This window comes from Taurulus bubalis, assembly GCF_910589615.1.
Source record: "Taurulus bubalis genome assembly, chromosome: 14".
Classification (NCBI taxonomy): Eukaryota; Metazoa; Chordata; class Actinopteri; order Perciformes; family Cottidae; genus Taurulus; species Taurulus bubalis.
The window spans coordinates 5,469,102-5,482,623 of record NC_136602.1 but is presented as its reverse complement, the minus strand read 5'-3'; the positions used below and the strand labels follow the sequence as shown (position 1 = coordinate 5,482,623).

Below are 13,522 nucleotides of genomic sequence, written 5' to 3'. Positions count from 1 at the left end.
TAAATGAAGTTGATTTTGCAGAAGAATCCGTGGTTTTAAGTACAAAACCGTAACGCAGCCGCTGTTTCTCAGGCTCGGCTTCTCCTCAAACGGCTGGAGGATCTGAAAGAAGGGACGGAGTCGACGCGCGAGTCCATGGAGATCAACGAGGCCGATTTCCGGTGGCAGAGACACATCCTGTCCTCCGAGCAGCCTCCCTGGGACCCCGGCTCCTCCTCCTCCCACGCGGCCGCCACCGAGCGCAGCCCCGACATCAGCATCAGCATCACCACGGAAACGGGCCAAACCACTGTGGATCTGGAGGCGGGGGAGCTTGGCGCGGGTCTGGTCCACACTACTCCTGAGGAGTGTGGGGAGGAGGCACGCCTGCCCTCGCCCTCATCCTGTGGCGGCCAGGAGGGAGGCAAGCGTGAGCCGAGCCAACGGGAGGAGGGAGGAAGAGCAGCGGGGGTTGAGGGGAGAGGAGACAAGGAAAGAGAAAGAGGAGGAGGAGGAGGTGGAGATGTTGGTGGGGGAGAAAGAGGAGCTGTGGTTCCACCAGATGTGGTGCAGCGAAGTCACGGCCTCGTCCACCCCGACATCACCAACTTCCTGTCGGTGGAGTCCAGGAGCAGGCAGCACCACGGAGGAGGGTCACGATACAGCGAGAGCAACTTCAGGTACGTGTGTGACGTTTGGATTAAAGGGACAGACTGCAGCTTTAACTTAATGTGATTGCCATGCTGAGATATTGTAGAAAGAACAAATTAAAAAAGGATGTTGGCACTTAAAAGTGTCGTCTGAACCTAATCTAGGGTTTTGTTGTAGAGTTGATACTCCTCCGACTAGGTTTCATGATGACATCATCTTGTCTTGTTGTTTCACGAGTTTCTGGTATACGAATAAAAAAATATTAAAAGAATTAAGTTGTCATTAAAAACTAACAAAAGGACACACACTGCACTGCCTTGAACAGCGTCGTTGGCTTCCATTTGATTCGGGACTCTATTAAAACTATAACTTGTGACTATTGCTAACAACAAAGATATTAACATTATTTTATCAATATAAACCTCATTTGCTCTGACATTACAGTTTGTCAGGTTTTCAGCTTTTGGACATTGATGTATTCTCCAATGCCGAAAAGAAAAGAAAAAGAAGGTTACTTAGCTACAGAAGGATATATTACTTTAAATAAATCAAAGTTGTTCATTGTGACATGAGTTGGTCTCTCAAGCCACTGACTCATTTCTGGCCGTATGCTTTGAAAATGTCAACAATATAAAAGTGATGTCATCGATCCACCTGTTGCTTCACCAGCATCGAGGAACAGGACTTGTCGCGGACAGAGTTCGACTCGTGTGACCAGTATTCCATGGCTGCAGAGAAAGACTCGGGCCGCTCCGACGTGTCGGACATCGGCTCCGACAACGTCTCGCTGGCGGACGAGGAGCAGCAGACGCCCCGCGACTGTCCGGGCCACCGCTCCCTGCGCACCGCCGCCCTGTCCCTCAAGCTGCTGCGCAACCAGGAGGCCGACCAGCAGAGCGCCAGGCTGTTCGTGCAGTCGCTTGCGGCGCTGCTGCCCCGGCTGCTGGGGCTTCCCACCGCCACGGAGGTGGACCTGTCGCTGCAGAACTTCTCCTCCAGCTTCTGCTCCGGCCTGCAGGCCGGTGAGAGAGAGAGAGAGGGAGAGGGGTTGAGTTGGTTTTACACTGTGCTGATGCAACTTGGTTTCTTTGTTCTGTTTGAAACCCTGGGAGGTGCACAGACCCTGTGATTGTGTGTGTGTGTGCGCTAAACTAACATGGGATATTTGCCGAAGGTGGAGCGGTCCGTGCATCAGTCTCCTCCTTTTATTATTCGGCTCTGGCCACAGGGAAGTCTCTGCTGTTGTTTGAGTCCCAGAATGAGACACTCTGTTTGAACTGGAGTGGATGTAGAATAAATCTTTAAATACTGTGGGGACACTATTCAGAGATATATATATATATATATATATATTAGTGCAGGTAAAGTGAAGAATAAAATGTGAATACCTTACTGGAGGTCATCTTTAAACGGGTAAAACTAGTGTCAATCACAATCTAATTGATCGTATGTGTGGCAAAGATTTTAAGACAAAAAACATGTCACTTTTTAGAGCGGTTTTATTGAAACGTATTGTGCCTTTCAGTCACGACCCACAATCCATCTGTAAAAGCAGTGAGCCTCCTGGGAGTTTTTACTTCAGCAGAGCAAAATTATGAATCAAATTAAACTATACGGTTGATTGATTTAATGAATTTGTCCGAGGCTGCAAAGAGTGAGTTTCTGATTAAAACACTTGACTTGTCATCAGCTGAGAGACAATATGTAACAGTCTCCTCTCTCTCTCTCTTTCTCTCTCTCTCTCTGTCTCTCTCTCTCTGTCTCTCTCCGTCTCTCCATGTTTCACCCCCCCCATTTTTTCTGTCTCCCCAACATCGCACCCCCACTCTCTCTGACCTATTTTCTCTCTCCATGTTCTCCTTCATTCCTCTTTATCTGTTTTCCCACCACCTCCTCCTCTCTCTATCTGCCTCTCCTCTTTCTTTACCTTCATCTCTGTTGCTTTCCTCCCTCTCTCTGTCATCCATCTCCCTCTTCCTGTTTCCCCTTTTTCTCTCTCCTCCCTTTTCTCTCTCCTCCTCCCTCTGTCATATTCCCTTCCTCCCACCATCACCAGTTCTCTCTCTTTTGCCTCCCACTTAGTTTTTCTCTAGACTCTGATTATTTCGCTCTCTCCCTCCATTCATCTCTCTGTGTCTAACGCACTCTCTTCACTCTCACATCAAATCAAATAAACTTGAACAAATTAATACAAATAATATAAAAAATGTGTGCTGAAATGTCCCAAACTGATGAGCCATATTAGGAACAAAATCCCTGCAAACCGTCTCTCCAGAGTCAGCTGTTGCAGCCCACATTAGTGTGGACTTGTTCAAACGTTTTATTTGTATTTTTATGGTTCAATGACGCAATGTAAAGGAGTTTTGATCAATTCCCCAAAACCCCTCCGTCTCCCTCCTCCAGGTGGGATCCACTCTCCGGGTTTCGAGGCCGGTGACACCCTGAGCTGTCAGTCTCTGATGAACGCCGACGGCCTCTACCTGGTGTCGTACTACGCTCTTCTGCTCAATCTCAAGCTCTGCTGCTGCGACTACTACAGGAGGCGGACGCTCGCACCCGTCCTCAGCCTGGTGAGCAGCAACACTCTGACTAATGTAGAATTTGCACATTGTTTTACTGCGTAGGAGGCGGAGTCAAATAGATAAGAAATGAGATCATGTGAGGATAAATACGTATTGGAAATAGGATGAAGTGTATTTGCAGACTTGTAGTGCACTTGCCACCACGCCAGAGTCGGATAGATTGTGATGTGGGTTGTGTTTTTTTGCAGAAGGAGTTTGTGCGTCTGATCCAGATCAGCGGCGTCCTTGTGGTTCTGTCTCAGGCCTGGATCGAGGAGCTCTACAATCAGGTGTTGGACCGCAACCTGCTGGGCGAGGCCGGGTACTGGGGCTCACCGGAGGACCACACGCTGCCGCTCATCACCGTGCTGACAGGTGCTCACGCTGCCTTTTTGTTTGTCCGGCTAGTCTCCACATAACCACACATACTGCAGGCTGCACGTAGCTGTATGCTACACTCACCTGGAAACAGCATGACGTGAAAAATGTCCTTGTTTCCTTCTCGGACATTTTCACCAACTTACTGGTTTGATCAAAGTTCTTAAACCTCAGCCTCTGTCATTGTTTACCTTTTAAAGATAATTAAAAGATGCCTAAAACGACAGAAATATTTGCACATTTTCTTAAAATGATACAATGTTACCAATATTTGCACAGAATGTATATAATTCTGTCCTTGTTGACAGATTCTCAGCTGATTAAGAACACAGACGTCCTCGACAAGGATCACAACAATTGACAACTTGACTTCTTGTTATTTCCCTCAGATATTGACGGTCTGGGCAGCAGTGCGATTGGAGGACAGCTGATCAGGAGGGCGACCAACCAATCACCTCTCAGCTGTGACAAGGCTGGCAGTGACACCGTGATGGCAGGTCAGTGGCCAAAACCCCCAAAATATGATTAATCGATTGATTCTTTCCCCGTTTTACTCAGTGAATTATTCATTCAAAGTACAGTTTCTTTGTCCTTCAGCTGTGAAAGGAGTGACATTTCCAAGATTTTTCCTGATCGTAGTATTTTTGGAGTAATGGAGCTTTTCCACAGCGCTGTTAAATCAGCCAAGCTCAACTCTTCTAATTAAATAGGGTTCACTCACCCCTGAAACTGTATTAATCAGTTGGAAATGCAGCACTGGCTGTGTGTGCTGACAGGTGACGCATCCCACAATAGTGCTGCATGAGCAACTTTTTTTGTTGTGGTGCCTTTAAAACTGGAGGCCACAGATGAGACATAACGGATGAAAAGACAAATAGTAGAGTGTTTTTTATTATCTATATAATCACCAATTAACATATTAGCAACATCAGCAAAATATAACCTGCTTTGCTTACTCATTGGTTGATTTGAAGCTTGTTATATCAAACAAATAATTACTTTACCAAACAAGTCAGTTTTTTGTTTTGGGATATTTATATCAAATATATATATTATATATATTTTGACTTTAATTTCAATTCCTACTGCACTTCAATTGTGTCTGATTGTTTCCCTTCAATCAAATCATCACATTGTGAAAGAAAGAACAAAAAAGGAAAAATTGGTGTACATGACTATTTTACAAATATTTGTTTATAAAGTATTGGAAAAATACAAGGATACAGACCCGTTAGGTCATTCTGTCTTGGAGTGACTTCACGGAGAAGGAAAAAAAGGTTCAACAGCCGGAAAAAGATGAGGGGAGAAAAACAAAAGACGGTCAGGTGGAAAAAAGAGAGGAGAGGGCGCACACACACACACACACACACACACACACACACACACACACACACACACACACACACACAGATGGAGAAAATGAGTCAAGGACCACCTGCACTCCTTCTGTATTTCCCTGGAGGACATAGGATTGGCCAGAATTGCCATGGTAACCGCTGCTGAGTCACACCTGATGATGAGAGCGATACTCTATTTTTGTGTGTGTGTCGGCCTGTTCGTCCAGCCTGTTGCTGTGTAAACACTCAGGTGTAGAGTGGAAAAAAATTAATGAACAAACACTAATTGTTTCATCTCCCTCCTCTTCCACTCCCCTCAGTTAAGCATTTGTGTGTGTGTGTGGTTTATTTATTTTATCTATTTATTTCCCCAGGAGCCGTGTTCTCGCGCTTCATCCTCACCGGCGTGTGGAAGAACCTGATCGACGTGCTGTCCACGCCGCTGACGGGCCGCATGGCGGGCAGCTCCAAGGGCCTGGCGTTCATCCTGGGAGCGGAGGGAGTCAAAGAGCAGAGCCAGAGGGAGAGGGACACCATCTGTCTGAGTTTAGACGGCCTCCGCAAAGCTGCTGCGCTCAGCTGCGCTCTGGGTGGGTGAACCCGTTCGCCTCGTGCGTCTGTATTAGTACGAGAAAAACGAGACGCGCTCTCTTTGCCCTCAACACGGAGAGGTCAAAGGTCGGGGCCAATAGATGTTGCTGAATGTCAGTTAGAAGACACAACAGAACACCACTCCATCTTACTGTCGTTCTCTAGATGTTATGTCTATGTATGGTATTTTTATTTTTACAAGAAAAAAAAGAAGATGCAACAGCCCAGGAGCTGGAAAGTCTAAATCGAATTAGAGGCATGTATGTGCTTTCAGTCGCACCAAATATTTTCAGCAACGATCACTCAAAGCATCCAAATTGGATCAACCTGCCCTGATGTGGCTCCTGTGAACCGTGAAATCTGAATTCCTGTTGAGTTTGGCGCCTTGGATTGCATCAAAGGTCCAACCAAGCACAGGTGTTTTTACCAATGAAATTCAGATGGCTTTATTGGCACGTGTGGGTGTGGCACAGATTGACTGTTCCCTCCCATCCCGAACCGATTGTTGTCACTAAGGAGCACCATGACGCTCAAATAGAGTGAAGACAGGACGCGACACAAATGTGTATGATGTGTCCAGCTGTAGTGGATGAAGAAGAACAAGGGCCAACTGACTGTCAGAAAGGGTTTGGTTTGGCTATATATATATATATATATATATATATATATATATATATATATATATATATATATATATATATATATATATATATATATATATATATGGAGGTGGAGGGAAGCGATCCAGAGTGTAATCATGACATCAGTTGTTGTTCCTATTTGTGAGTTTAGTTTCCTCATGTGATTCCCAGTATAGCACCACCCAAATTCCACCTGATTAACCAACTTCTCCAGAATAATTGTGAGCGCCCGTGAAAGTGTTCAGAGCTTAGATTTAAGTGTGTGTGCGTGTGTGTGTGTGTGTGTGTGTGTGTTGTGTGTGGCTTTCAGGTGTGGCTGCCAACTGTGCCTCAGCTTTGGCCCAGATGGCTGCAGCTTCCTGTGTGCAGGAAGAGAAGGAGGAAAAGGAAGTGGGAGAGATGGGCGACGCCATCACACAAGGTACCGAGAGCAGCAGCTCACACACTGTGATGAATACACACATGCACGCTCACACACAGTATCGCACACACACACACAAACTAATTTAACACAGCATTTGAGTTTGCAGCATCGACTTTACACTAATTATCAGGAGGTCACAGCTCCGGCAAAGCAAAACTTAAATGATTATGTTTTCCATCTGTACGATTCTTGTGAACGCAATGCAGTCATTTCTTCAAATTTGGCAGAAACCTGCTGTAACGGCATCAGCTATATCAGAACTGGAGAGTATTTCCTCATTGAGAAGAGAACAAAGAATTAAAGCAAATGCTTTTCTCCATGGGAAATACGTTTCCGCTCTTTTCCAAACTCTCTTCAGCAAGAGTTTGATTGACAAATAGTTCATCCAATCATCTGCCAAATATTTTGTGTGTGTGGTGCCTGCCCTTTTTTAAAAGACGGCTTCTTAGAAAGGTTTAACTTACATATTGATATATAGATGTATTCCCTGAAGAGTGTTCTGAGTGAGAGTGAGATCTAGTGGAAGCTATACATTACTGTTTGATAAAGTGGTATGAAGTTTGTAAATGCTAAATATTCTTATTTTCTATTGGCGCTTCTGTACCTACATGTGTACATAAATTATATAACACATGTGTGTGTGTGTGTGTGTGTGTGTGTGTGTGTGTGTGTGTGTGTGTCTCCAGTGAAGCAGCGCGTTGAACATCGTCTGGAGCAGATCGGTCGTCCTCAGGGCGTCCGCCTCCACACGGCTCATGTGTTGTGTATGGACGCCATCCTGAACGTAGGACTGGAGATGGGAAGCCACAACCACGACTGCTGGCCACATGTCTTCAGGTACACACACGCACACGCACACGCACACACGCACATGCACACCGCACGAACAGAGACACTGGAATACTGCAGTGTGGTCCACAGCAATAATTGTTGCTTCCCAGTTTTTCCATCTAATTCTTCCACATACAGAAAACGTTTGCCAATGGAATATATTTTATTTTATATTTTTTAACTACTTTTGGGATAATTGAAGGAAGTAGAATTACCTGCTTTGAATTGTGTGAAGCAACATTTCTTTAAAGGCTTAAAAAAAATACAAAACCTTGTAAGTTAGTTTCATTTTCCCACAAAAGAATAGAAGGATCACATGTTCAATATCATTTGTGACATTAAATGTTTTTGAAAGGCCTTTGATTGATTTCAAACACACTTTTTCAGGAAATGGATACAGTGCGAATACAATATGTTGACATTCACTTAATTATTTATTGTATCCTACTTTTCTGTTGCATCTTTTACCTCTTTTTTCACCTTTTTGCCTCTCCCTCTCTCTCTCAGGGTGACTGAATACATCAGTTCTTTGGAGCACACCCACTTCAGCGACGGCTCCTCACAGCCGTCCTCCTTGACCACCATCACCCAGCAGAGCCAGCAGGCGGTGGACTTGGGGATGGAGCTGAGCTGCGAGTCCAGCCCGGAGGCCTCGGAGCTGGGCCTGAGCCAGCCGGTCATCCAGCCTCTGTCCATCCAGGAGCTGCTGAGGGAGCGCAGCAGGGGCCGGGGTCTGGACCTGAAGAGCGGCAGCCTGATGACCGGGACCAGTGCTGCCAAGGCTGTGTGTACGCTGTCCACACAGGCGGACCGGTAGGGCACGGATAGCACAATGCATCTTAGAGTTATCTCTATGATCAGACATGAGTGATCTTATTTTTGCTGTGGTTCAGATATATATCTATATCATTGTTTTAGTATCATGACAAATCTCAACTCAATATTTCTCTATATTATTTAATTATTAACCAGAATATATTTGCCTTTACAGTAACATAATATGTATTTCTAAGATGTAGAGAAATATGTTTTATTGTTCTGAAATGATACGTTTTGCAAGACATTTTTTCTCATCTTACTAAATCAGCTAATGGTAAAAATAATTTAAGAGACTTAGAGAAGAATGAGGCAAGAATTGAATTACCGACACAAATCTGAAGCCGCATAAACAAACCAGGAGACAACAATATGTCATTTAAATGTTGATGTGAAATTTATTTCTTATTTCAATGTGATATCAGAGTGCGCATGCTGAATACCAGACCAAGGAATTTCCCACCATGATTATTATTTAAGAAATAGAATTTATATAATATCATTTCTTTTAGTTGAAACAAAAATTAAGAAACACAAACAATATATTTTATTATTTTTTGCAAGACAAAATAAAAAACAACAACAACAAGAGAGAAAAACTACAACAGTGAATACAGGCCAGTTAACATGCATCTTATTCTATAGTAATATAGAATAAGAGAACAAGGTCGTGTGTGTGTGTGTGTGTGTGTGTGTGTGTGTGTGTGTGTGTGTGTGTGTGTGTGTGTGTGTGTGTGTCTTCTAAACTCTGACGTGGAGTCTCTGGAATTGATGGATGTGAAAGGGGAAAAAAAGACAATGGTGACATCGGTATATAAAACCAAAAAAGGATGTATGTGCAGACAATGAATAAGGACAGCTACCAGCTCCCTCAGTTTATTTTATAATTTAAGTGCAAGATCCCACCATTTTTGTTGTTGTTTGTTGTTTTCACCTTTTTTTCAGCCCTGAAATGTGACATTTGGTGCTCAGCAGGAGATGCTTTTTTCACAATGACCACAAGATGGCAGCAGCAGCCCAGCGCTACCTGAGACCTGAGAGTTTTAGGATTAAATATAGAATTAGTTCAAGGTTAGAGTCCTCAGGAGTACAAAAGAACGTGTGTGTGTGTGTGTGTGTGTGTGTGTGTGTGTGTGTGTGTGTGTGTGTGCGCGCGCACCGACAGTGCTGCACTTATTAAAGTTTGGCACAAGCAGGGAATAAACTGTGTTTATTTCACGGATCATCTCTTATGTAACCAGTTATCTAGGATGCTTTTAGGAGGAGAAAAAAAGTTCCCTCTGATCTTTTGCAACAGATGGACAGAACACATTTACAAGCTGAAAGTGGTGCCGAAACATAGTAAATACTCCTCTGCACATGGCTGTCCCAAAAACAGTGAGCTGCAAGGGCCTTCAAATGCCATGCACAAGAAATTAATTTTTTTTTTTTTTTTACATTTTCTTTACAAGGGACTGTTTTCACCTCACTTTACAGTTTAATGATTTGGGGTATTTTTTTGTACTTATACTTTATCTATACTGTAGATTTGCACATGATGTGATGAAAAGTGTGTGTGTGTGTGTGTGTGTGTGTGTGTGTGTGTGTGTTCCAGGTTGTTTGAAGAAGCAGCTACCAAGCTGAACCTGGTTGGTCTGGTCGGCTTCCTGCAGCAGCTCAGGAAAGCGTCTCAGTCTCAGCTGTTCGACTCTGTTACTGAGACTGGAGACTATTCACTGGCAATGCCAGGTAAACACACACACACACACACACACACGTAGGATAAAGAAAGAGTGACATGAGGTCATGCGCTAATACCATAGTTCTAATATTAAACTTAATTAAACCAAAATTATTATCCTTCTAGAATGAATATAAGTGCAGAAGGGAAACATTTACTTTCTATTAAAGCTCCATATGCTCTTTATGTTACAAACTCCTCATCCCTCATTGGATAACTGATTACATCACCACACATTTAGGAAATGAATACCAGCGTTAATAAGGACATGAATGAAGCCCGATCGCAGCCTTCATGCCTCCTCTGTGTGTGTCTGTAGGAGAGGCCAAGTCGACGCTGGACCGCCGCAGCGCTCTCCATCTCTTCCGCCTGGGCGAGGGCATGCTGAGGATCGTCAGGAACCGGAACCGACCTCTGCTCCACATGATGAGGGCCTGGAGCGTTGTGGCCCCGCATCTGGTGGAGGTAGGCAGCTCCTGAAGAAAATGAGTCGGCCTCAAAATAGATATGAAAGATGCGACACAAGCCCAAGAGTGTCTTCTTCTCCTCCTCCTCCTCCTTCCAGGCTTCGTGTCACAAGGAGCGCCACGTATCCCAGAAGGCTGTTTCCTTCATCCACGATGTTCTCACAGAGGTGCTGACGAGCTGGGCGGAGCTTCCGCACTTCCACTTCAACGAGGCGCTGTTCAGGCCCTTCGAGCACATCATGCAGCTGGAGCTGTGCGACGAGGACGTCCAGGACCAGGTAGAGTCAACTCGTACGGACGTCAATCCATAAAACTACACGTGGAGCACCTTTTTTTGTTTTTTTGCCACACAGTTAAGAAGGCGTCTTTTGCTTTGTCTCCCTGCAGGTGATAACCTCGATAGGCGAGCTGGTGGAGATGTGTTCCCCTCAGATCCTGTCGGGGTGGAGGCCTCTGTTCAGCGCCCTGAGGACCGTCCACAGCAGCAAGACGGACACGAAGGACTACCTGGTGGGGGAGTACTCCATGGGTACGTCTGACAAACCAATACACACACGTTGTATTAAAAGTAATGCCGTAGCCCTTTAAGCCCTAACCCTAACCCTAATAACTCTAACCCCTGATCCTATTTATTGTGTGAGTTGTGTTTAGAGGTTGTACATCGGGATTATATATTATTGTAGCCCTGATTTTTATGTTTAATTTGATACCTAACATGTTTGTTTTTTTGGGGGTGAGGGATTTATACCATGATTTTTTTTTCTTGATTTTCCTGATATAAAAGGGTCCCTAGGGCTCAACAGGTTAAGTTTGCCGTCTCACAGAAACAATCAACATGTTTTACTGTAGTGGAAAAAAACAGGAAAAAGAAATGTAACTGAGAAAAATATCTGGCAATAATCTGTTCTGACTTTATTTACTTTCATTGCTTCCCTCCTTCTTCCCTCAATTCCTTCCTCCTCTCTCCAACTCTCCTCATCAACTCTCTTCCTCCTTCTCTCCTCCTCCCTTGTGTCCTCTCCTCTAGGGAAGTCCCAGGCTCCGGTGTTTGATGTCTTTGAGGCTTTCATCAACACTGACAACATCCAAGTTTTTGCCAACGCTGCCACTGACTACATCATGTGCCTCATGAAGTTTGTCAAAGGCTTAGGTTTGTCCCACTTGTACACGCTATTTCTTTTCAGTTCATTATTTTTTCCACACCTTTCGGGATGTTTGTCATTCTCCCGGATGTAAGACGCTCGTGACGCACGACCTATATACATACATGACCGTAAATTCCCTCATTTTCTTCAGATCCTATTTTACAATGTAACAATTGATAGACTACTGACCAAATTTGTATTATATTTCTGTTGACAATGAATCAGTATCATGACTTTTAGCTTCTACATTTCTGCTTATTTTTTTATCCATATACAAAAGTCACCTTGCACAGTAACATTTGCCATTATTGTGTGTGTGTGTGTGTGTGTGTGTGTGTGTGTGTGTGTGTGTGTGTGTGTGTGTGTGTGTGTGTGTGTGTGTGTGTGTGTGTGTGTGTAGGAGAAGTGGACTACAGGGAGATTGGAGACTGTGTCCATCCGTCGGGTTTCAGCTCCACTGACCTCTGCCTGCCTGCTTTGGACTACCTTCGCAAGTGTTCACAGGTAGGACGTTTTTATTGGGTTATGAGCTAGTTGGTGGAGCAAATATATTTTGTTACTGTTCCACCATTAAATAAATAATTTCAAAGTAAAAGTGCATTCAGAAATTAGACCAAAAACACTTTTTCTTCTCAATACTGTCCATCTAAGAGACAAAATATGACATTAAATAATCTACAGTACTGTCGAGATTATTAGTCCAAATATTGGTTGAGTAAGAGGCAGATAGCAAAAACATACGAGCACATTATTGATCATGTGACATAGTGAAGCATTTGATTGACAGCTGCTGGCAAAGATCTACAAGATGCAGACCAAGCCGGTGTTCTTGGGGGCGCGGCTCGCCAGCCTGCCAATGAGATCGCACGAACGCTCCATCAGCACCGAGGACGGGATGGACTGTGTGCTGCAGGAGTTCGATGACGAAACGGGTAACACGCGTTCCTCTCATTTCCTTACACTGTCCTTTTCGGTCTTTGGTACTTTTTCATCCTCTCTGTCCCCCTCTAACACTCTCTGTCCCCCTTTGCTGTCCTGCAGGTCTGATCCAGGTGTGGATTTTGTTACTGGAGCAGCTCACGGCAGCCGTGTCAAACTGCCCCCGCCAACACCAACCCCCGACCCTGGAGCTGCTCTTCACGCTGCTCAGAGAGGTCATCAATGTGCCAGGTAACACGCCGACAGACGCATGTGTCTGAACAGCTGTTTTTATACCTAAGTCCCACATTTTTGTAGGACAATTAAATAAAAACAAGTTGCGGTTTTTAACAGTGGAATGTTCTTGAATGGACAAATCAGTCACATGACCTCAATCCAAATGATCAGACTTTTTTTAATTTGCTTTGCTGATAAGCGGCCATTATCCACATCAGAAACCCTACTTCCCCTCACAGCGCTAACTGCGTCTCCTCCCTCCAGGTCCGGGGTTCGCCATCTTCTCCGTCATCCAGCTGCTGCTTCCCGTCATGGCTCTGTGGCTGCAGCGTAGCCACGGCGACCACTCCTACTGGGATGTGGCTGCCGCGAACTTCAAACACGCCATCGGCCTGTGCTGCGAGCTGGTGGTGGAGCACGTCAACAGCTTCATACACTCGGGTGAGACGCAGCTGGCTTGTTTCCCATTTTCCACACAGTGCGATCTTCACTTTGTTTCGTTTGAACGCCGAAAGCAGGAAGTGTTTTTGACACGTTTGTTGTGAAAAGAATAACAAGACATTGCTCAAATATTTTGTGTCAGTTGAAACAGATCCTGCAACAACTGTCCTAATTTGTCCTTAGCTGAACCTCAGCAACACACATCAGTAATGTATGGAAGCCCATTTCACAATTATGAGATAGAATATCGGAATTCTGAGATAAGAAAATTGAAATTATGAGATAAGAAAGTTGAAATTATGAGATAACAATCACAATTATGAGATAGAATATCGGAATTCTGAAAAAGAAAGTTGAAATTATGAGATAATAAGAGCACATGCCC

At 44.4% G+C, this 13,522-nt stretch overlaps 1 protein-coding gene across 1 annotated transcript in view; it reads left to right on the top strand.

Annotated features, from left to right (window-relative positions):
• The window catches only part of arfgef3 (ARFGEF family member 3), a gene marked incomplete at both ends in the record, with an annotated part of 36,780 nt that overhangs the window by 14,376 nt on the left and 8,882 nt on the right, over positions 1-13,522 (top strand). Inside the window, 18 exons of the mRNA XM_079229448.1 lie at positions 73-659; positions 1,300-1,652; positions 3,034-3,200; positions 3,401-3,566; positions 3,959-4,066; positions 5,281-5,496; positions 6,449-6,559; positions 7,249-7,399; positions 7,901-8,206; positions 9,804-9,937; positions 10,249-10,394; positions 10,495-10,674; positions 10,784-10,925; positions 11,424-11,546; positions 11,942-12,045; positions 12,329-12,473; positions 12,583-12,711; positions 12,961-13,137. Of these exons, the coding sequence (XP_079085574.1) occupies positions 73-659; positions 1,300-1,652; positions 3,034-3,200; positions 3,401-3,566; positions 3,959-4,066; positions 5,281-5,496; positions 6,449-6,559; positions 7,249-7,399; positions 7,901-8,206; positions 9,804-9,937; positions 10,249-10,394; positions 10,495-10,674; positions 10,784-10,925; positions 11,424-11,546; positions 11,942-12,045; positions 12,329-12,473; positions 12,583-12,711; positions 12,961-13,137 (3,445 nt within the window). The remainder of the gene's footprint in view (positions 1-72; positions 660-1,299; positions 1,653-3,033; positions 3,201-3,400; positions 3,567-3,958; positions 4,067-5,280; positions 5,497-6,448; positions 6,560-7,248; positions 7,400-7,900; positions 8,207-9,803; positions 9,938-10,248; positions 10,395-10,494; positions 10,675-10,783; positions 10,926-11,423; positions 11,547-11,941; positions 12,046-12,328; positions 12,474-12,582; positions 12,712-12,960; positions 13,138-13,522) is intronic.